The sequence below is a fragment of the Leptopilina boulardi genome, unplaced genomic scaffold (assembly GCF_019393585.1).
Source record: "Leptopilina boulardi isolate dan_hultmark-lab unplaced genomic scaffold, ZJU_Lbou_2.1 LbouV2_325, whole genome shotgun sequence".
NCBI lineage: Eukaryota > Metazoa > Arthropoda > Insecta > Hymenoptera > Figitidae > Leptopilina > Leptopilina boulardi.
In genome coordinates, this window is record NW_026137891.1 from 3,590,726 (window position 1) to 3,616,181 (window position 25,456).

Below are 25,456 nucleotides of genomic sequence, written 5' to 3' on the forward strand. Positions count from 1 at the left end.
TGATAATAAAATAATAATAAATGATAATAAAGATAAAAAGGATACAGGATTTTTGCGTTTAAAAAGTTGGTAAATGATATTTTTCATTATGATGAGGAAAAAAAAGCGGATGCACGATAAAAGAGCAAGATTAAATTTGGACCATTTTTTTTCTTGTGAGTGAATAATGACACGAAAATTTTATCACAACACGTTTATGCGCTCAAATACACTTTATTTTTATTTATTTATTTTTTTTTTTTATGAAGCACCATACAATCTCGATGACATTGGTTAATCAATAATCGATACTGATATGTGTGTGATTATTTTACTACACTTCAGTGCATCAGTCAATTTTTTTTTAATAATAATTTTTTTTTTTACTTTTTGAAATTTGTTTCTCTTCATGTATGTAATACACAAGTTTCATGAAATTGCGTGTGTCAATTATTATTACAATAAAATACATACGTATGTACAGAGAATATATATATATTTATATATAGTACCCAGTAATTGCTTTTTTTTAATCCATATTTTTTTTTTATATACACAAAAAGTTAAACCTCTTTTTTTTTTATTATATCCATTTATTTTCTATAATTGGTGTCGTTTTTTCGATTTTTAAAAATATCTTATTAAATAATTGAAGTTTTTAATAAAAATAAAAAAAATGCAATATTTGAAAATTAAGTTTTTAAATTGTTTTAAATTTAATTTCCTTATGTGTAAAATTATTTTATTATATTTTTTAAACTGAATTCTATAAATTTATTTAAATGAAAAAAAATTTTTGATTAAAAAATGAAATTTTTTTTTTAATCATATAAAATGTGAATATTAAACAAATGTAAAAAAGAGATCGTCTTGACACACAACTGAATCACAATTTGTGTGCATTGTAGAACCTCCTATCCATTTTCCGTGACAATTTTCGTGCGTTGTCGTTGACAATTTCCACCTTCCAATTCCAGTAAGATCGTGTGTGTTTCCTTTATTGTGACATCTTGTCTTATTTCCATCCTCCCGACACACGACACAGGCGTGTGATCCTAATTAATCAAGCAGAAATATACGTATTTCAAAGTATAAAGGAAAATATTTTTCCTTTTTTTTTTTTTTTTTTTTGGAAAATAAATATTTCTTTGAAAAAAATTGAGTACAATAAATAAAAGAAAGACACAGGCAGACAAATAACATTTTCACAATTTATGCATTCTATAACCGTTATAAAAAAATCAATTTTGTGTCATTTTATTGTCCCCAAAAAAAATATTTTTTTTCTCAGAGGTAAATAAATATTTTATTGTTTTAAATAAATATTTAACTCACAGCAAAATATTTATTTCAAACAAATAATCATTTAAGAAAATATTTATTTAAAACAAATAATTATTTAACTCTCTCGGTAAAAAATATTTTTTATTAACAAAAAAAAAAAACCCAATTTAAATTTATATTGTTTAATTTTAATAAATTGAATATATTAAAATGGACGTTTGGCAAAGTCGTTAAAGTGTCCCTTTTTATGAGCCATGCAGAAGCAATTAAACACTAGTTTAGTGAATGTTAATTTTGAGATAAGAGAACGTTTACTGAGAATTGTACAGTAAATTCTAAGGATACAAACATGCAAACGAGGAGGCAGAAATGCAATGTGCACTAGTTTCGATGTCTCGAAATAAGCCCTCTTGACCTCAACTCTAAAAAGAGAGTCCAACAAACACTTGCTTGTTTTCATTTCAAACAATCTTTGTCAAGAATCCTTCTTGACTTTATTATAATGAATTTTTCAGTCTCCATTCACTCGTTACCTTTCATTTTTCTCCCATTCAAAAAAAAAAAAAAAAAAAAAAAAATTGTTATAATAATAAAAAAAAAATACTAACAATACAATTTTTTCCTTTAGTTTCAAAGAGTTTTTCTCCATAAAAAACAAATCAAAGAACTGCTTCAATAATATAAAAAATTTCCTCCATCACAAAAAAAATTTTTTACATTTTTTCTATTTGAAATACTATTTCTTCAATTTCAGGATTTTATTATTATTATTGTTATTTGTTATTACTATAATTTATTACTTATATTATTATTATTTGTTACTATTATAATTTATTATTATAATTTATTATTATTATTATTATTATTATTATTATTATTTATTACTAGTATTTTTCTTTAATTAAATTACACTCAAAAAAAATTTTATTTGATTCAAATACTTGACTATTATCAAATAAATATTTATTTGTATCAAATAATTATTATTTGAGTCAAGTAATCAAGTATTTGAATCAAAAAAATTTTTTTTTCAGTGTAAATTAATTATATATAATTATATATAAAAGGAAATAATAAAGTATCTTTTAAATATTGTTTTCGAATTTAAATATTCTTTAAATTGAATGGTAATTAAAAAATAATATTTACCTTCGGTGAGTGGTGCGTACTCTCGACTACAAGTTTTGGAGACCCATAGAATGGTGAAAATGGCACAGTGTCTGAAAATTAAACAAAAGTGAATTATATAATAAATTGTTTAATGGTAATTTTTATATTTTCAAATATATATGACAATCAAAATAAATTTTATATATAAAATTTATAAAAAAAAATATAAAAATTTATTTTATATATATATATATATATATATAATAAATTTTTTTTTCTTTATATAAATAATATCAGTAAATTCGCGAGCCTGATTACAATTCCCGAGTTTCTCTTCTATCTTCTACGATAGTAAATCGGATTAAAGCTTTCGATTCGCATCTGTATTTTCAATGATAATTTGCCGTTATCTTGCTAAATTTAACTTAATAGTACGACATTGCAAATAAATTCTAATAATCTTTTTTTTTTTTTTATCTATTTCAAATATATTGAGATTTTAAAAAATAAATTTATTTTATTTATAAATTTAATTTTTAAATTTAATTTTTAAATTTAATTAAAGTTGCATATAAAATTTGATAAAGAGAATAAAAAATGGAAGAAAAAGAAAAAAAGTGCATAAAACAAATTATTTATAGAGGTTAATTATATGAAATGTTTAAAAGGTTCATTTGCATTCTCTTTTGCATGTAGATAATCGCCATTAATGAGAATTTGATGAAGACTTTGATCGATGTAGAGAAATTCGATTTTCAAGGAAGATGGGAAAGGGTTTGTTCGTAGGTGAGTAAACTCGAGTTTATACTTGATCAACCGCACAACTCTTGTCGAAGTCAAACTCGACTATTGGCTGCTAACATACATACATATACGCGAAACCCAATTCCTTACACACTATTGACCAACGTATAGACCATTAATCGAGCTGTTGTTATGCCAAGCACAACGACTATGTTTATCTGTCGACATATGCTTACATACTCAAAATCGACCAAAACAATACTCCAATTTCTATACATATGTATAGTATCAATTCATTTTTAAACATTATTCTCAATATTAATCAAAATTATTACAATTATTTTAATACTAGCAAAATTAAACGCGCGCAAGCGCGTCAAATTGACTATTTAATTGTTTGTTATAAAGAAATTAAACATTAATATTATCAATAATAATTTAATTTATTAGAATATTATTACATATCAAATGATAATAATGAAAATTATATGTTTACAGGCCTCGGATTATACGACTTTTTCCGACTTTTTTCAAAAATACGACTTTTATCGACTTATTTAAAATGCGACATTTTTTTTACATTTGAAAAAAAATGTAAATAAAATACATTTTTTTAATATAAAATGTAGATCTTCTTCAGATCTTCCTCAATTCAATTATTTAACAAATTTTAAACTAAAATGATTCTTCACTAAATTAATTATTTTTAATAATTTTAATGAAATACATCACAAATTCAATTATATCAAAATTATTTTTCAATTAAAATTTTTATGAAATTTAACAATTGTTTATAATTAAAAAAAAAAATATCACAATAAAATTGAATTATTTTTTAAAAATTTCAATTCAAAATAAACTACAATTCAATTCTATTCAAAAATTTAAATTCTAAATTAAGTAAAATTCAATTTTTTTCAAAAATTACAATTCAAAATCAATTAAAATTCAATTATTTTCCAAATTTAAATTCAAAATCAACTAAAAGTTAACTAAAATACAATTATTTTTCAAAATTTTTATTGAAATTCAAATATTTTCAAAATTTTACAAAATTTTAATTCAAAATAAACTAAAGTTCTATTATTTTCAAAAATTTCAATTCAAAATAAACTAAAATTCAATCATTACCCGAAATTTTAATTTAAAATCAATTAAAAATCCAATAATTATCCAAAATTTTCAATTTAAAATTTAATTATATACCAAGTTTTCAATTTAAAATGAAATAAAATTCAATTATTTTCTAAAATTTCTATTCAAAATTAATTATCCAAATTTTCAATCAAAAATGAACTTAAATTAAATTATTATCCAAAATTTCAATTAAAATTCAATTATTTCCCAAAATTTTCAATTCAAAATGAACTGAAATTCAATTATTTTCGAAATTTAAAATCAAATAAAATTTCACTATTCACAAAAATTTGAATTCAAAAGTTATTGAATTTTCAATAATTTAAACTTAAAAGCATCTAAAATTTAATTATTTCTAAAATTTTCCATCGATAATTTTTTTTTTGAAATTCAATAATTTCAATTATAACTCTAAGGAAATTCAATTCATTTTAACTATTTTAATAATATTCTTTGAAATTTCAACTATCTAAAAGTATTTTTCAATTAAAAATGATTTTCAAATTATTGTATTTTGTCCGCATTTTCTAATAAATTTTTAGTGAAATCATCTAAAATTTTAATTAAAAATCACTTAAAGTTTCAATTAATTTCAAAAATCTCAATTTTAAATCTTTGAAAATTCAATTAAATTTAAAAAATGTTTTCCAAAAATTGTTTGATAAATTATTTTTAGTTCTGTAAAATTTAATAATTGTTTGAAAATTAACAATATTTTTTTGAAATTTAATTATTTCTAAAAATTTCAACTTTAACCCTTTGAAAAGGATAATTATTAAAAAAATATTTTTATTTAAAAATCTGTAAAATATTTTTGTTAAAATAAAAAACAAATCCACTTTTTTTTGGAATATAAATCGACTAAAACGACTTTTTGTGTCTTTAAGTTGATTCGAGGCCTGTGTTTTTATAATTAATATTTAATAGCTATTCGTTGGCCCTTGGTACCTTAAAAATTAATTTTTAAAAATAAATTTTTATTCAAATTACTATCTTGTACGAAATTTCCTGGCGCATCTTTTTTCTCATCATAAATTTTTTGCATTTGTATACAATTTTTGAATCAATATACAACTTTAAAAAAAATTTCGTTGGTAAACGTTGTGTACTTCAGCTTCGTGAATTGAATTTTAGAATTTGGAATTTTAAAGAAACTTATTCCGAAATTTGGAAACACAATTATACAACTTTGGCAAAAATGAGAAAAAGAATTGTCAAAATTTGACACGTCATAAGATTACTATTCAAAAAAACACGTGAAATCAGAAAAGGCCAACTTCAAGTTAGGACAGAAGGACAGACCAAGCATTTTATTATTATATATATAATTATCAAAAAATTTCACTCATTTCAATCAAATGATATTTGATATATAAATATTTAGTTGATAATAGTTAGGATAAGTGCACCAATTACGGTGCGTTCATAAAAAATAACTATTCTACAAAATGATTAAAAAAAATTATTTTAATCTTTTTTTGATACAATTACTATAATATAATAAAGATGCACATTTAAACAATTATTAATTTAATTATTTGAGATCAAATTTTTTTCCCTCGCCGTAATTGAAACATTTTTAAGATTTCCATTGGCTCCAATTACGGTGGGCAAAGTATATTCAAAATACACGTAATTTTGGTCACCGTAATTGATACACCGAAACTGATACAAACACGCCGTAATAGAAAATTACGGTATTGGTTTTAATTTCTCATATTTGTTTAAATAATTGATTTTTATAAAATTAACATTTTTTTAAAATATCTAAATAAAAAGCTTTTAGTTTAGTCTTAAATTGACTTTATACAATAGAAATGTCAAATTTTCTATTTCAAAGACGTTTTGACTCAAATCGCACTGTAATTTAACCATTCTCAATATTAATAAAAATATTCCAATTTTTTTTTATTTTAAAATAATTTCACTTAATTATGAAAATCAATTTTTATTTTCTGTTTTGAAAAAATTACTAATATTTGTAGTGATAATACTATAATTATATATAATTGTAATTAATCGAGCTAAATAAAACAAAAATAAAAAATTGATTTGAAAAAAATAATTTTGCAGTGCAAACAGTGAAAATTGATTGATTTTATTGTGAGGGATTTTTCTAAGTAGAAATGAGCATTTTCAGTGAGACAATAAATTTGTCAAGTAGTAGAAGAGTACGTCCAGTAGGACAGGAGTCGCTTTCCTAAAGTGGAAAGTGGCGTCTATAGACAGACACGATATTCATCGTCTAAAAGAAATAAGAAGCCAGATTTATTTTCTCTAAGTAGAAAAAGCGTCCAAAAGCAGACACAACATTTTCTCAACTGATTAATGTTTCAAGTGAAAACGTACGTCTTTAGTCAGACAGATACAATTTTTTAAATGAAAAAGACAGTTATTTATCGTTTACAAGTGAAATTAGTTTCTAAGTATAGTTTCATTTTTTAAATAGAAAAGATCATTTTTAAACAGACATTACCTAAGTGAAATAAGTAAAAAAGTTATTCAGTCAAAATATTTTTTAAGTTCAAAAAAAAGGATAATTTTTTTCGCTCTCTTTTGAATTATAATACAATTTTTAGCTAGTTTGAATTAGTGACTTACATTTTGCTTTTGAGTTAGTTAAATTTTACTAATTCGACAGCAAAATATTTTTTTTACCTATTAATTAATTTTTGTTTACTAATTATTACCATTTTTTTCTATTTATTAATTTTTTGCTTTTGAATTAGTTAAATTTTACTAATTCGATAGAAAGTTTTTTTACTATTTACTAACTTTTTGCTTTTGAATTAGTTAAATTTCACTAATTTGATAGTAAAAAATTTTTTTCTACCATAATAATTACTTAAATTTTACCAATTCCAAAGCAAAAAGTGTCACTAATTTAAATTAATTAAAATATTTACTAATTTAAATTTAGAGAGCGGAGAAAAATCAAATTTAAAAATAGATATTATTTTTTATAATATAATTAATAAATAAGCTCTATTAATTTTTTTTTAAATTACAAACACTTTTCATAGCAATTAACGCCCTACAAGTAAAAAGTATTATAATAACTCCTTATAATTAATTTCACTCTTCATAACTTATTGCCGTTTAATATAAATTTGCATTAAGAGTGAAAATAAGATATGTATCTTATACTTAAATTATTGTCGACATTTGCATATAATAATTTATGCTATCATATAAGGAGAAAGTAGAGTAGATGCAATATTACTCATTGTTTCTGAGATATATAAATGTAGAAAAATACTAGGTACGATTAATAAAAATCTGATAAGTAAATAATTAAAAATAAATTAAAGTCAAATAATAATTATTTTCAAATTTCATCTTCTTTCAATTAATTCGAAGAAAAATAAGTTTCACAGAAAAAACTTGGACTCATTTTTGTTGCAACTCATTTTCTTTTGGGTATCGAAATGAATATGGGACAAACTTCATGTTATTCAAAATGATATTGGCTGGAATTTCAGATTTCTAAGTTGGCATCATAAGCAGAGTAATTTTGTATTTCAATTATTGATTCTAATATTTCAACAACACCAGAAAGATTATTTTGACCAGTACGAATATTTAGAAGTTTTTAAATAAAAATTATTTATTATTATTTACGTAGATAATAATTAATTTCATAAGTTTTTAAATTTACCGCTATTATTTAAGTTGGCAGTACCGTTCCTGTTGTCAAAACACATGTTTTCATTTTTCTAACCTAAAAACATATTTCCTTTATTATTTTATTACGCGATTACAAGCAATTTTTTATCAAATATATTAAGTCTAGCGTGTTATTTACTTCTTTGTAATTATTATATTTCATGTTTTTGTGCAAAATTATTCGTTATTTCACAATATTTTTCCATTTTTCTTTTTCTCAAAATGAAACTTGCCTGTTTCATTTTGATACTTTTACCTTAGAACTCGAAATGAAACAACCAGTTTCATTTTTGTTGCGAATCAAATTGAGTATAGAATCTATACTCAATTTGAATTCAGGTTTTTTCTGTGTTTTTATCATTTGAATAAATTCAATCGATTAACATATAATTAATTAATAAAGAATAAATTAAAATAATAGTTATAATAATAATTATTAAAATATTATAATAAATAATATTAATATAAAAATATAGAAATAAATATAAAATATAATTTTAAATATAAATGAAAACATTTAGTTCGTGTAATTAAAATTAAATAAATATTCTTTGGCAAAATAATTTTCCGAATCCTTATCGCGAGAAATATTATAATTTATATATAATGTTACAAATCGCAATTCAATAGAATACCTTGAATAGTTTATATATTCGAAATTACAACCTTAATATGCATTCCTTGCCAAGTATTACAGATTTGCTGCAGACAAGGAAAGCTTTCAGTTCCAGGAAGATCAGCAGCTCTTTGCATATAGGTGTGTATATATGTGTGCGTTAGTTGTGAATTTAAACTAGTTGCTAAAATTTCTATTTCGCTTCACGGAACACCCAATAATATACAATAGCAATATTCAAAATTGTTCTTTAGAAACCTCAATGTGAAAATAATTCAACAATTATTTCAAAAAAAAAAAAAAAGAAAGAAAAAAAACAATGTTCAACTCTGGAGCTTCAAAACTTTTCATCATCATATGAAAAACAAAACAAAATTCTCTCTATACATATATATAATAATGAAAAAATCGCTTCACAAAATTCTGCGATTTTTTTTTTTTGCAAAACATTTTTTTTCTTTGTAAATACAAAATAACATCAAAATTGTTTTAAAAGTTCTTTTTTTCATCGCGGATTAGTTTACCAAAAATTGTTCAAAAATGGAAAAAATATATATAAAAATCCGATTAAAGTAAATTCTATACTATTTTTTTTTTTTGCAAAATACCAGCGAATATTTTTTTTGGCGCGTATTTATTTTATATTATTTTATTTACTACTATTATTTAAACTATTATATTATCACTATTATTTGTTACTATTTATTTACTAAATATTTAAAGAATTTTTAATTAATCAAATTTTTTGATACCGAATTTTTATTTGTCCGAAATTTCAAAATAGCCGAAAAAACAATCAACAGAAAGATTTCGGCGCGAATTTTAAAATCCACCAATCACAATTTTTTTTTGACAATCATTTTGAATGGTGAATTTTAAACATCGCGCCGAAATCATTATTGTTTGTTAGGCCATTTGCAATTTCAGACAAATAAAAAATTGGCGTTTTAAAAATTGTGTACAATAAAAATTCGATACATAAGAATTCTGTTAAGTAAAAATTTGTTTAATAAGAAATTTAATGAGCCAAAAGTTTTGAACGTTCAAATGAACAAAATTTTTTTTGTAACTTCTTCAAGTACGAATTTTATTACAAAATATTGTTTTAAATATCTAAAAAGAAGTTATTAATTTAATATTTGTTTAATTTACTGTTTTATTTTACATTGACATTATAATTTCTAATAATTTATAGATTGAAAAAAATATTTTATTCATTTGAACGTTCAAAACTTTTGGCTCATGAAATTTAGTCAAATTCGAAAAGAAAAAATTCATCTAAAAAAAAATTATATCTAATAAAATTCTTTAAAATGAAAATTTTAACTAATAATTTTTATAGGATAATCAGCACCATATTTTTAAATTTACAATTTCGTTATTTCAGTGTATTTTTTCCCATAATAATTTTCTTAATATGACGATTTAATCTGCAAAAAAAAAAAATCTTTTTCTAGACCCAAAAATATCCAATAAATGTGGGATATAATCTTGAAATATCTTTGCAGTTCCATTAAGTGAAGTTATAAGGGACAAAAAGGTCAGAATATATATAATATATAAGAGAGACTCACTCTGTGGTACCAATAAAGTCATGCATGAATCTCCATCCCTTTTCGTTACACACACACACACACAAATGTGAAACGAAGAGTTATTGAAACTGTCTCTAACCTTACGTATAAGGTATAAACTTAACTTATTTAAACCGTGTGAGTTTATATACACGAAAGCGTCAACCTTGATCAAGGTAACTTTACACAAACGATGGTGGATGTTATAGCTGAACTCGCATTCTCACCCTATACTCATTTCATCCCCCGCTTCGAATAATTTTCCGGTGAGCTTTCAACGCCATTATTTGCACGTATATATATATATATATATAGAGAGAGAGAGAGTCAAGACTCGAGACACACTTACCCTGGAGTAACTTTCCGGATAGAATTCTGACTGGGACTCGGTCTCATGGCAGGTGAAACAAGAGCTACCTCTGAAAAAAAAGAAAAACATTTTTTTTTAATTAATTTCAATTTTTTTAAATCAAATTTTAATAACGTAGCATTAATTTTCTAATAATGAAAATCGAAATTTTTAACAAAGGATTAAAATGAAAATGGATTAAAATTTCTCAAACGGATCACTTAAAATTACAAAATTTAATTTTCAATATTTTTGTTTTGTTTTACTGTAATTAAAATTTTCTTAAAATATTAGACCGTAAAATTTTTTTTAGTTAATAGCAATTCAAATTTTTAGCTGCTACACTGAAAAAAAATTTATTTGATTCAAATACTTCAAATTATTTGAAAAATATTTAATTGGTTCAAATACTTTTTATTTCGATCAAAAAAATATGTATTTGATTCAAATAACTTGAATTATTTGAATCGCATTTATTTGAACCAAATAAATCGTAGGTATTTGGTTCAATTAAATAATTAATTGAATTAAATAAATAAATTTATTTAATACAAATAATGAGTTACTTGAAACTATTCATTCATTTATTTAACTCAAATATTTCGTATATTTGATACAAATAAAAAGTATTTGACACAATAAATTTATGTAATTGAGTCAAATAAACTGAATTATTTAATACAAATAATTCATTATTTAATCCTAATACACTATTTCATCAAGACAAATAAAAAAATATTTCAATCGATTAAATATTTATTTGAAACGATAATAATGATTTACTTGAAACAATTAATTTATTTAATTCACTCAAATATTTTGTTTTATTGAAACAAATAAAAAGTATTTGATACAATAAATTTATTAATTCTAATTAATTAAATTATTTAATATAAATAATGCGTTATTCAATGTTAATACACTATTTAATTTAGAAATGGGAGAATTAGTAAATAAATATGTTATTTATTCAATTCAAATTTTGCTTTATTTGAATTAAAAAATTCTTACATTTTATGCAAATAAATTATGTATTTGGATGAAATAAAATAATAATTGCCGCAATTAAAGAGGTTTTAGTTTCAATTAAAACAATTACTTATGACAAATAATCGAATATTTGATTCAAGAAAATTTTTAGTTGTTTCAAGAAAAATATTTTATTAATGCAAATAAATATTTATTTGAATCAAAAAACATGCAGTATTGAATGAAATAATTTTCATAATTGATTCAAATAATTATTTATTAGCTTTGAATATTCCATTTATTTAATTTGAATATTTTGTATTTGATTCAAATAACTATTTATTTGATATGACAAAATAAAATACTTAGGTTTAGTAAATGTGTATTTGGTTCAAATACATATTTATTGGATAATAGATAAGTAAATGATGTATTTGGATCAAATACTTTTTATTTGATCCAAATAAATTTTTTTTTCAGTGTATAATATAAACAAAATTTTCTCGAGGTCTAGTTGATCAATTTAAAAACAAAAAATAGATATTATTAAATTATTATCTAAATAAATAATTATTATTAAATAAATTTAATTTTTTAATTTTTTTACATAAGAAGTAAAGAAAACATTTTTTATTAACATTTTATAAACAATTTTTGGGCTAATATTTTCAGAAAGTTATTTTAATGTGAATTGAAAAACAATTTATTTGATTCAAATAATCGGTTACTTGACTATATTATTAAAAAAATATTTATTTCTATTAAAAAATTTCTATTTGAGTCAATTAAATATGATTTTTTTTCAAATACAGAAATTATTGGTTAAAAAACAATTCATTTATTTCTAATAAAAATTATTTGGTTCCAGTAAATATTTATTTGATAATAGTCAACGTTTATTTGAATCAAATAATTTTTCTTTTTTAGTGTAGGATTAAAAAAATGATATAAAATTAAAAATTAATTATTTATTAGTTTTTGAAAACTTCAGGTTCAAATATTTTCAAATTTCAAAAAATTATTTGATTCAAATAAATATTTATTTGAAAATAGTCAAGTAGGTAACCGATTATTTGAATCAAATAGAATTTCTTTTCCATATAGCAGGCCTCGGATCGACTTTAAGGCACAAAAAAAGTCGTTTTAGTCGATTTATATTCCAAAAATAGTCGAAAAAGTCGATTTTTTTTATTTTAACAAAATTGAATTGGTTAATGAATATTTTACTTTAAATAACTAATGTTAATTAAATTCATTTTATTAATTCCGTAATGAGAATAATTCTTTAAAAATATTATCATGAAAATTTATTTCCAATATTTCACAATTAAACTAATTGTAAGACAAATTTTCAAAATTTTATATAAGTAGAACAAATTTCCAAACAAATTCTTGAAGTTACATTTTTATAATTTTTTGAAGTTTGATTTAAGCAATTTATTCGAATTAAAAATTTTGTCATAGTTTTTAATTTTGATGGTCAAAATAATTTCAGGCAAAAACTTAATCAAATTTTACAGATTTTTTATTAAAAACTTTTTTTTTAAATAATAATAATTTTGGAAGAGTTAAAGTTGAAATTTTTAGAAATTATTGAATTTCAAAAGATTTGGATAATTTTCAGACAATAATTAAATTTTACAAAGCTTTTTGCTTTGTAATTTATAGTTGAATAGTTGAATTTTCGAAGAATATTATAAAAATCATTAAAAATAATTTGATTTCACGAGAGTTATAATTGAAATTATTAAATTTCAAAAAATTTTAGATGGAAATTTTTAGAAATCATTAAATTTTAGAAGATTTTAAATTGAAATTTTTGAAAATAATTAAATTTCAATTGATTTTGAATTGAAATTTTTGAAAATAACTGAAGAATTTATTAGAAATTACACACAAAAATTAAACTTTCAAATTTTTCTCATTGCAAAATGCTTTCAGATAATTGAATTTTCGAAGAATATTAAAAAAAATTTGTTAAAAATAATTAAAATTTTTGCAAATAATTTAATTTCAAGTGATTTTGAATTAAACATTTTTAGTTATTTTATTTGCTAATTTTTTTAAAATTATAAACAATTATTAAATTTCATAAAAATTTTAATTCAAAAATAGTTAAAGATAATTGAATTTGTGAAGAATTTCATTAAAATTATGAAAAATAATTAATTTAGTGAAGAATTTTAGTTAAAAATTTGTTAAATAATTGAAATAAAGAAGATCTAAAGAAGATTTGCATTTTATCCTAAAAAAAAAACGTATTTTGTTATAAAATTTTTAAAAAATATTTTTAAAAAAGTCGAAAAAGTCGCATTTTATTAAAATAAGTCGAAAAAAGTCGTATTTTTTAAAAAAAGTCAGTAAATGTCGAAAAAGTCGTGTAATCCGAGGCCTGTAGTATAGAATTAAAAAAATAACATTGATAATTAATTAGCTTTTGAAAATTTTAAGTTCAAATATTTTCAAATTTCCAAAAAATTATTTGGTTCATATACACATTATTTAATTGAAATAAAAATTATTTGGTTCAATTAAATATTTATTTGAAAATAAAGTAACCGATTATTTTCAAATAAATTTTTTTAGAATTAAAAAAAAATGTAATATTAAAAATTAATTAGCTTTTGAAAATTTTAGGCGATCCGTTCGTGAAATTTTGACGGAAAATCGAAACTGATTATGATATTTTTTTACTCGTACTTTAAATGTTTGTCAAAATTACCTTGGTTATGATGCAAATGACTTTTCCGGTGACATGCATCATAACTCTGGCAAGATCTGGAATGCTCCATTTGTGGACAATGCTTCCCTCCATTTTGATCCGGTTGAAGGGCAGCGCGAGTTCTGGTTTGAACTCCAATTCCACATTTGTTACTGCAATCTGACCATTCGCCCCATTCCGATACAATGCAATCCAAAACTGAAAAAGAAATCATCTAATTATTATTTTGAGAAAAAAAAATTTCAGTAATTTATCATCTGTTCTTTTAAATAATTTTTCTTTCAATTTTATTTCTAATTTCATTTATTTCTATCATAATGAAGAAAAATTAAATTTTCAACAAAAAATTGAGTCAACAAAAAAATAATTTGCTTGTAATATAAAACAGCACACTGAGAAAAATATATATAAAAAAAAAAAAAAAAAAAAATGATGATTAAATATGAAAAAGTACGAGGAAAATATTGTGAGTAGAAATAGAAATGTATGACATTTTAAAGAGCGCATAGAATTTTGTTTAAAAACTAAAAAGGTCTTAAAGTCACTAAACGAGAAATAAAATTATAAAGTACTTCGCAATCTTAGGATCAATTTTCCTTTGAGCAATCGCAGGTCTTTCTGAGAGAATAAAAAAAAAAGAAATAGAAAAATTTATTGCTGGCAACTTTCCACGGATACTATAATTGCAAGCTTCGTTACTTAAGTACTCTAGTGATGTAGTGGAAAAAAATATCACCCAACTACTATATATATACGAGAATACTGCACTTAATTATATAGTTCCTTTTCAGGGTTGTTAACTTTTTCAAAAGTAATAACTTTTTTTTTTATTTTTCCCTTATGAAAAACAAAACAATTTTACATGTCAAATAAAATTCCCCAGCAAAAACATATTTTTCGTGTAAAATTCAGAAATATAATATAACCGACACACTAGTATCACAAAAAAATGTTATTATTAAAAAAAAAAAATTTTTCTCTATTCTTTTTTTTTAGTCTCGTGTTTTTATAACTCCGGATAAATTAAAAGCAAGCAAATGGTTGGGATGGTTCAGAAAAATACGTTTTGATGCAAAAGAGCTTTTTTTCAAGAGGAAAAAGCATTAGAACAAGACAGAAAGATGTGAAGCGGAAGGACAAGATGAACTCGCAGAAATCCTCATGTGGTGTGAGAATAATAAATTATTGAATCATTTGCCCCGTGAAGCAGAAAACCTTTCTTTGTATTGGCGAAAAGGTCTGTTTCCGCAAATGGCAAAAAGCTGAACTTGTTAATTAGTATAGTAAACACTTTTTTTCTATAAACCACTTTTCGCACATTCAGTGATATTCTTAAAATAAAAATTGCATACAATTAAAATAATATATCTTTTCATCTGAATTAACATTTTAAACTTTTTTCAAAAATAAATGTATTTTATATTCATTTGCATCAAAATTAAAAAATTTTCTATTTTATACTTTTTTTAAAATTATTTTTAAAAAAAATTTCTTTGAGACAATTTTATTTTATATGAAAAGAGAGAGAGAGAGAGAGAAATCTTATATTGAATGGGGAGAGATGAAAATGAAGATGGCGAATGATCTTTCGAATAAAACAAAAACTTTGGGAGATGAGCTGATAATGGAGTGAGATTTTCCAACATTGCATTTATCACTTCATTCAAGTACCTATTCCATTTTCTCTTCAAGGAATAATTTCCCATTACAATTCGGAAATTGTCAACACTATATATAATATATACTGAATCTGAAATTTCTCTCGTTTTTAAAACATTATTTAAAATAAAAAAAAAAAGTACATTTTTTTCACAATTTCCGAAGTTAATTTTCCTAAACTCATCGTTAAAAAAAAAACTTTGATCATACATTTAATAAACTTGAGAAAATTAAATCTGATTTTCGTCTTCAGTCTAGAATGAAGAAAAAAGAAAGAAAAATTATTGATGAAAAACTTGTAACGTCAAATCTGAGGAGAAAAATAAAATTTGCGAAAAGAAACAGTAATCGATATAGGTTCACCACGAATGAAAAACAAGCAAGAGCTCCTTGAGCTTTTTCGTGCTTGCAGAGTAAGAGCTTTATCAAGGCCTGTAAATGAGTTATACGTTCGTGCGCTAGAAACGAGAATCAGAAATTATAACTTCTCATTTTAAATATCAAAACATATTTAAAAAGAGAAAAATCCCCAGAAATTGAAGATAAAAACCTTACTTTTTTTCCCAAAAAAAAGAGAGAGAGGGCATGAACTCCCGTGGATATTAAATGTAAATGCAATTTTAATTTTTAAGAGAGATAATTTTTTTATTTCTAATAGTTATTAGTAGTTTATGAGACAAAACAAAATTTCTTTAAATATTCTTTTACTTTTTCTTAATTTTCCCCATTGCAACGAAGATCTTTATATTCTGGTCATGTATTTCCTCTTAGAAACATAACAAAAGCGTACGCGAAACAAAAAAGCGATTTTTCTTATCCCCCACTGTTTAGCTTTTTACTGCGCTAAAAAGAAATTAATTTTCTCCTATGCAAATTTCACCTTTAATGTCATGTAAATTATATTCAAATGAAAACAAAATTGCTGTTTCTTCGCGTTTTTTAAGTTGAGAAAAATATTTTGTTTTGCCAACAAAAAAAAAATATATTTGTACTTTTTAGATTGTTCAAACAAGATTTTTGACAGTCTTAATAAAATTTGACAATTATTACCAATTGTTACCAATTGCTTAAAATTATAAAATATTACAATTCTTGTAAAACAAAATTTTTTTTGGAGAAATTGAGAAAATTTAGTTTCACAAATATTAACTAATTATTGTCAAAGCCAAACATTTATTTATGGTTAAAACAAAAATTTGTTGATTAGAAATAAATTAATAATTTGTTTGACACAAATAAAAATTATTTATGATTTAATAAATATTTACTTGTATCAAATAATTTTCATTTGTTTCAAGTAATTTTTATTTGTAGTAAAAAATTTTTATTTTGAATCAAATAAACCGTATTTAAACCAATAAAATTTAATTGACATAAATAAAAATTATCTGGTTCAATAAATATTTATTTGTATCAAATAATTTTCATTTATTTCAAGTAATTTTTATTTATAGCAAAAAATTTTTATTTTGAATCAAGTAAACTGTATTTAAACCAATAAAATTTAATTGACACAAATAAAAATTATTTGGTTCAATAAATATTTATTTGTATCAAATAATTTTTATTTATTTCAAGTAATTTTTATTTGTATCAAATAATTTTCATTTATTTCAAGTAATTTTTATTTGTTTCAAATAATTTTTATTTGAATTTTTATTTGAGCCAATTAAATTTTATTTGTTTAAATACAATTTATTTGATTCAAATAAATATTTATTGAACTAAATAATTTTTATTTGAATCAAATAAATCGTATTTAAACCAACAAAATTTACATAATTGTCTCAAATAAAAATTATTTGATTATTATTATTATTATTATTACTAAATATATTTATTTGATAATAATCAAGTAACCGATTATTTAATAAATTTTTTTAAAAATCATTTTGTCAAGTATAACGACTAGTCGAAAAAAATTAGAGAAACAAATAAAAAGCGACATTTACGAGAAAGTGATGAAAAAAAAATTTAAGAAGAGTGATATGAAATTTACAGAAAAGTTAGATGAAAAGATATATAAAAGTTTTTTTATATATATACAAGGGCAAAAAAAAAAAAAAAAAAGAAGAACAAGTCGAATCGAAGATTTTCTTTCAAGAAAAATGTTTCTCGAAGTAAAAGGTTTCGACCTTTAGATTCAGAAGGAAATCCCATTGTAGAGTAGATCTCTCTCGACATTATTTTCTTATTTTCTTTCGCACTTGTTCTTCTTTAGAGAATGTTTGCCGGACGAAAGTACATTCTTCATGGAACATGGCGTATGTCCGAAGGGTATATTCTCGAGGATGATCCTCCCTGTTCGCTCTCTTATTTCTTGTATACGCGTTTGCTCACTCCCCCCCCTCTCTCTCTCTCTGCTTACAACCCCTTTTTTTCTATTTTTTTTCAACACGCGGTCATATCCCGTTCACTCTTCTCAACCCATAAATAAACTCAACTTCTTTTCTGCCACCTTTTGAGAAAGAATTTCCCTTGGTGAAAATAAATGTAAAAATCCAACCAATGGATGGGGACCACTTACTTAAGCCATTACCGTTTTCGCGCACACCGTTTTCTTAACAAAAGAGTCGAGTTCACGAATCGTTGCACTTTGTCTATGTATCGAAATTTTTTTTATTTTTTTCCTGCCTTTTTTTGTGATATAAAATTTTCATTTTTTTTTTTTTAAATATATATTCCTTAACTCATAGTTTATGGTGTAATTTTCTAGACCGTAAAATTTCATTTACTGTAATCTCCTTTCTTTCTCTAAGCTCATTTACATTATTTTTGTTTCTTTCTTAAATTTTTATTTTCTCAGTTTACGCTCTCTAAATACGAATTTTCACTAATTTAAACTTTTAACTTTTTTGCTATATGAATTAGAATTAGCAAAAAAAAAAAAAAAAAAAGAAGAGCGAAAAGTTTCACTATAATAGTAAAAATAACTGTTGCTGTTCCAGGTACATTTTTTCGTTTAGAAATTTTTTTTTTAATATTTTGTATATAAAAAAAATATTATAATAAACTATGAAAAATTTGTAAAATTCTTGAATAAACATTATTTTCTAATTTTGTATTTTATTTGGTCAATTAAATTTTTGCTATGCGGATCTATAAACCAAGCATATACAAAAATGTTTCGATTTTACCATAAAGTATATATGGTTTTTTCTTTCCTTATTTTTTTTTTTTACTTCCAGATTGCAAGTTCTGTATACTAATGAAAGTGGTTTATGAGAATCTTTTATTTCGGTAATTTGTGAAAATAAGGGGTATTCCCATTTTATATTCGATTATGCTGTTCCATATAATTTTTACTCTCACAGTATATTTTCAGAGTTAAGAATAAAAAAATAAAAAAAAAAAAAAAAAAAACACCTCATTAGCATAAAAGCTTCAGCAATTTTCTGCTGCGTTCGCCACAACCTTCTTTACTTAGGTCTGCAAACTTACTCTCCGAATATATGCTTTCTCATATTGACATTTTATTTTAAACAACTATTACTATTATATTTACATATTCCAGTCATTAATTAAAATTAATTTCTTTTTTCTTTCTCGCGCATTTTAATAATTTTCATGACTACATAAAAAAAATTTCATATTTCTAATTTGGAAACAGAAATTTATTGAGTTTAATAACTGAGGCGATTTTAATGATACTTTTAAAATAAACTTTTTTATGATTTAAAAAATATATTTTAAACTAACAAATTTTTTGAAATAATTCAAAACATTTTAATTTGATTAATGAAAAAGGAAATTTTACTTGGTATAATTAAATTCCATTAGAAAATTTTTAATTCATTATTTTAAATTCATTATTTAAATTCATTATTTAAATTTAAAATCGATTATTTAAATTTTCTTATGAAAATTAAATTAAAAAATAATAATTTTTAAATAAGTTTAAAATTTTTTAAATTTATCTTTGGAGTAAATACAAATTGAAAATTTTAAATATCGCCAAAGAGAAAGGATAAAAAAAAATAAGAATAATTAAATTGGGAAAATAATTATAAGAAATTACCGTTACAAGCCTCTTTGAAATCATTACAACAATCGTTGAGTTTCAAACAAGCGTGGTCACAATAACACGGAGTGTCACGAGGACTCTCGATTATAGCATTGGGAGATGCTTTTTGAATCACACATCCGGAATCCCGACCCTGGCAACATAATTTCGCAGCTCTGCAACTTCCGGCTGCGGTAAAATCAACCGTCCATGCAATCATTATCATCAAAATCCTCATAAATCGTTTCACCATGATCGTTCACTCGGTTAATTTGAAATACAATTTTTTCGAAATCTTTCTAATTATTTTACGACTCGCATTTATATATATTGTATAAGGATGTCAAAACTCAAAATTACGAACCTCCATCAGTGACCTTGAAAAGATTTCAATAACCTTGAATATTTCTATACAAGAATTAATTTTTTTTTTACAAACAATTTATAAAATTAGAAAATTAAAAAATATAATTTTAAAGAAATTTCAAATAAACTATTTCAAAATAAATTGTCAAAGTATTGATAAGAGAGAAGAATTCTAAACAAGAATTAATTTTTTTTAAAAAACAATTTATAAAATTAGAAAATTAAAAAATATAATTTTAAAGAAATTTCAAATAAACTATTTCAAAATAAATTGTTTTATTATAGAAAAAATTTAATTAAAAAAAATTATTTTCTAATGTAATTTCGAAAGGTAAAAAAAATCTAAGAAGCGATTGTAAAAAATTATTTCAAAATATTCCCAATTATCAATTTTGATTCACAATTGAGAAAAAAGAAAATTTGAATAAAGAAAGTATACCTACAAATTTTTTGTTATCACATTTTTTTTAAAATTCAAAAACAATTTTTTCCTTCTTTTGAAAAGTTATTCACTTTTTTTTCAAAAAAAAAAGGGATTAAAAAGAAATTTTAAATTAAAAATTTCAAATTCAAAATTATTGAGAAATTTGCATTGAAATCTTTTTGTTTTATTCGCTTAATTTGGAGAAACATGATTTTTTTTGTGGTAATGGAAAATTGTAAGATACGGAAACCGAATCAAACAGATTTGAGGAAAACGAACCGGAACGAAACATCTCAGCACAACGTGCTGTAGCAACTAAACTGCCGCAACGGTTTCGCGCCCCTATGAAGGGGATATAACATTGCCCCCAGCGCATGCTCTAAATTCGCAAAAAGAAAAGCGCCGGTAAAATATCAATTTTCTTTAACAAAAATATTCATCTTTTTTGTTTTGAAAAAAAAAATTTATTTTATTTTTTAATTATTTTATTCGCTCGTTAAAATTAATTATACCATAAATTGACGCTATTTAAAAAAAAGGAAAAAAGCGAAACCCTTTTATTTTACATTATAAACAAAAAACTTGCCAATCAATTCCAAAAAAAAAATTACAGCTCTACATTTTTCTTTTCAATTATAGACTAATAATAAAAATTTGTATTTATATTAATTATTATTATAAAAATAATTTAATTAATTAATTCTTAATATAAAATATTAATTAATAGTAATAAATAAGAATAATAAATAATAATAATAATAATAATAATAATAATAATAAAAATAATAATAAAAATAATAGAAACAATATTCACTAATAGAAAAAATTTTTTATATAATTGGCCTAATTAAGGAGAACCACATAAAGGAGAACAACAGCAATTGTCAATGCTTTTGTATGACTATAAGCATACAATAGAAAATAAGCCACATTATAACAATTACTATATATATATATAAATTGCCTATGCTAGCGAATATCATAACCTAAATGAAATATTAATTAAAACCATATTGAAATTTAAAAAAAAAACAAACAAATAAAAATAAAGGAGAAATTGGCAATTTGCAAAAAAAAAGCAGAAATTATATGAGAAGAGCAAAGTGAAAATGTATATTGAAACGATATTATAAAGGTGAAAACCGAGGTATAAAACTTTTACAGAAGATTGTAATTAAAAGTAAAAAAAAAAAATAATAGTTTACAAAACTGAGAGAGCAAATAGTTAAAAGAAACAAACAAGGGGGGAGGAGATGTTTTTCAGTTTTGTTGAAATGTTCGCTCGTGCATGATAATAGCCCCTCCTCATCCACCCACACCCTCCTCCAATGGATGTTTCACGAGCTTTGTTACGACGGTTGTCGTAGGAGCGATAATTAATTGTTGGTCCCGTTTTATTCGTAAATTTAACGACATAGAGCGAAATGCGAGAAGAAATAATAATAATAATCGATAAAACAACGATATTTCAATATACGCAAAAAGACGGTTGGGAAAATTTTACAAAATATATTTTCGTAATCTCAACTTTCGGCAAAATTTTCTCGATATAAGAGAAAACGAGCAATTTTGAAATTCAACAAATTAACTCTCAACTAACACTGTAAATAATGAAATTTAATCAGAAACTTTCCAATTAGTCGCGACATATAAAAGGAAATTAAAAATGTTTTATTAACAATTTTTTTTTGTCCACTTAATGTTCATTAAATTTTATCTATCACATACTATTTTTATTTGTTAATTTATGTTTATTCATAAATATTAATTTTTAGGATAATTTATTTTTTATTTTATTTTTTTTTCTATTTTTATGTTGCGTGAAAATTTTTTTATATAGATTATAAATTAATGTGACGTCGGATAAAAATAGATTCAAGTAGATAAAAATCGACTTCTTGATATAATCACAATTCAAGATTAAAAAATAAATGAGAAAGAACGTAATCATATACGTTCATAATTAAATGAGAGTATAGAAAATTGTATTCTATAGGAAAATACGATTCTTCTTTCTATTGCATATTATAACATGTATATCTATTTCAGTAACTGATTATGCAATTATCTGCTTGATCGCATACAGACAGGAAAAATCTTGTATTAAACAAATTTTATCTATCATAAGTTTTAGCTAAAAAAAAAAATGTTTAAAATAAATTTTCTATCTTTACAAATTATCAAATTTCATTTCATTTATTTTTGATTAATTATTATTAATTATTTTTTAAAACTAATTATTGTTAATTATTATTAACTAATATTATTTTAACTAATTGTTATTAATTACTTTTTGTTTTCAGTAATTAATTTACAATTATTATTCTTAATTAATTGCATACAATGAAATTATTGTTCAATTATCATAATAATTAGCGACAATAAAAAAATGTATACACCAATTTATAAAATTTTATATTTTTTAATAGAATATTTTTAAATTTTTTTCAAAAAGACTTTTTAAAACTGATTTTTTGAACTATCAGTTACTTACTAATTAAATTCCCTATAATTTAATTAATTACCAATTATTAATAAACTAATTAAAAATAATAACCAATTTACTAATTAATCGTATAATTCTGTTATTATTATTAAATAATTAAGTACTAAATTATTTAATATTAAATAAAATAACTTAGTACACTGAAAAAAAATTTATTTAATTCAAATAATCAGTTACTTGACAATTATGAAATAAATATTTACTTGAACTAAATAATTTTTATTTGAATTAAATAATTTATATTTGAATCAATAATTTCTATATTTGAAACAAATACCATTTGATTTAAAAATAATTATTTAGTACAAATAAATATTTGATAATAGTCAAGTAAACGATTAATTGAACCAAATAAGATTTTTTCAGTGTAATCACTTGTCTAATATTTATTTAAATTATTAATTGACTAATTGTAGCTTAATTTAATCAATTTCAATATAAAAAATATATATTAATTATTTTTACAGTCAAGCAAGCGATAAAAATAATTTTTTTTCACTGCTATAAATTATCCAATTATTTAATTATTAATTAATTGACTAATCGCAGCTTAATTTTAATAAAAAAAACATTGATTAACAATTATTTTTGTTATTGGAAAAAGAATGTAAAAATATTAACAAAAATTTAAAAAAAAAGAAATTATTTTTGTAATTAATTTATCCGGGACAGCGCGTACGCAGTCCCGACTAACAAAAATTATACGTCCGAGATATCCACATTAGGGATATTCGCAAGGGTCAGCTCGACCGAAGTGCAATGGAAGAGCCTCGCCCTGGAGGAACCGCCTTGTTGATCACGGTAGCCTCTACGCCAGGTAAGTATGCTTTCAGCTCGTTTGCCTCGCCTTATAAAGGCGCACACCATCATCTCGCAAGCGAGAGAATAAATTTCTAAACGATCGACGTCCCTCTAACAGAAATTTGTCAAACTAATCACTACAGTAACCATAATATGGCGGGGAGAATTTGAATTCACTGAACCGAATCAGTCGGTACAATGCGCGTTGGCAATGTATTATCACTCACACACATACACGTGCGTGTTTTTGGAGAGGAGTCTGAAACAGCTGCTTGTGAATAATGATGATTGACTGTTTGGACTGTTCTCTGCCTCTAGCGAGATTCAAGTTGTTGGTTAAGTACGTCTGTCATTTGTGCTTGAAAGATACATATCATGTATAATTCTGTTACTATATAATATTAACTATTTTGTCAATATTATATTTGCATTTGAATAATGTTTTTTATTTCAAAAAAAAAAAGAAAAGAAATATCGATCTAACTATTTCAATGTAAGTTGGGTTGCCTATCGTAAGGAGCGGAAAAAAGAAGTACATACATAAGAATTTCAAGATATGGGGAAATTTTTGAATTTGAAATCTCGAAAGTTTCGTTGATATTTCTTTCTCTTGAAAAACATTGAAGAAAAAGGGACGAGTAATGCAAATAAGTGAGTGACACTAAAATACGAGGAATAGGATAGGCCGAAAGGTCGTTTCGTACTCAACACCATGAATAATGTATCTGAAATCCTTGTGGCCGATTCAGCAATTCCCATCTACCCGCGTATTTATGCTATACCAACACCTTATCCTATTTTAGCCGGTACTATCCTTTGACTTTTACACTACTCAAGCAAAAATTCTGATGATGATGATATATATCCTGTATGTGCGAGAGCAAACGCAATTTCGCATAGAAAAGTGAAGCGTTGATGAAATTGATAGCAATTTCTATCTTATCCATATACATATATTTTCACGCAAACCTTATTCAAAAAGGGGTTGAGAAGAGAATTTTCTTCATATAATATTGGAAACGCAGTTTCAAAGAAAATGTATATATATATATAGCTTCATTCTCATTTGTTCCCTCATCCTAGATATTGTAAAGGTAACGAAAGGGTTATTAGAAAGTTTAAATCTACTTTCAACTATATAGGAGCATTCCATTAGGAAATCACTTTGATAAATGAACAATTATTTCATTATATAAAATTAAACCGCCAATGAAATTGAAAACAAAAAATGATAAAGAAATTCAAAGCAGAATTAAGAAAATTTTTCTTTTCAAGTAAATCCTAATAAAAAGCAAACGAAATTATTTCTTTCAATTAAACAAATTTTTTTGGGGATGCAGTAATAAAAAAATTTACTTGATTCAGATAATAATATTGAGAGAAAAGGTTTGTTGAGATTACCATTTTTGAGCTGACCATTTTTAGTTAGGATCCTAGAAAATTAAAAAATACTGCGCAGGCTGGACAGGCTATAGAAACTGAGATCGACCAGTGCACATCATTTATGTTGGAAACTTTCTAGGATATTTTAATGAAATATTTCAGCA

General features: G+C 22.9%; 1 protein-coding gene and 1 non-coding gene across 3 annotated transcripts; both read right to left on the bottom strand.

Moving 5' to 3' along the window:
- Window positions 1–184: 184 nt before the first annotated feature.
- Window positions 185–20,921, bottom strand: LOC127284669 (somatomedin-B and thrombospondin type-1 domain-containing protein-like). Of its 2 annotated transcripts, none has more exons than XM_051310240.1 (6): window positions 20,622–20,921; window positions 19,828–20,189; window positions 14,151–14,348; window positions 10,460–10,529; window positions 2,413–2,483; window positions 185–1,034 (listed from the first exon to the last, which is right to left on the bottom strand). In XM_051310240.1, exons 2-6 carry the CDS (start codon window positions 20,063–20,065, stop codon window positions 823–825), a joined length of 789 nt encoding a protein of 262 aa, XP_051166197.1. In that variant the 5' UTR covers window positions 20,066–20,189; window positions 20,622–20,921; the 3' UTR covers window positions 185–822. The 2 variants fall into 2 exon arrangements, with proteins under 2 accessions (XP_051166197.1, XP_051166198.1); XM_051310241.1 differs by having other exon boundaries at window positions 20,618–20,921.
- Window positions 20,922–23,771: 2,850 nt separating this feature from the next.
- Window positions 23,772–23,933, bottom strand: LOC127284824 (U1 spliceosomal RNA). Its single transcript, XR_007843530.1, has one exon. It is a non-coding gene; the product is annotated as a U1 spliceosomal RNA (small nuclear RNA).
- Between the last annotated feature and the right edge of the window lie 1,523 nt (window positions 23,934–25,456).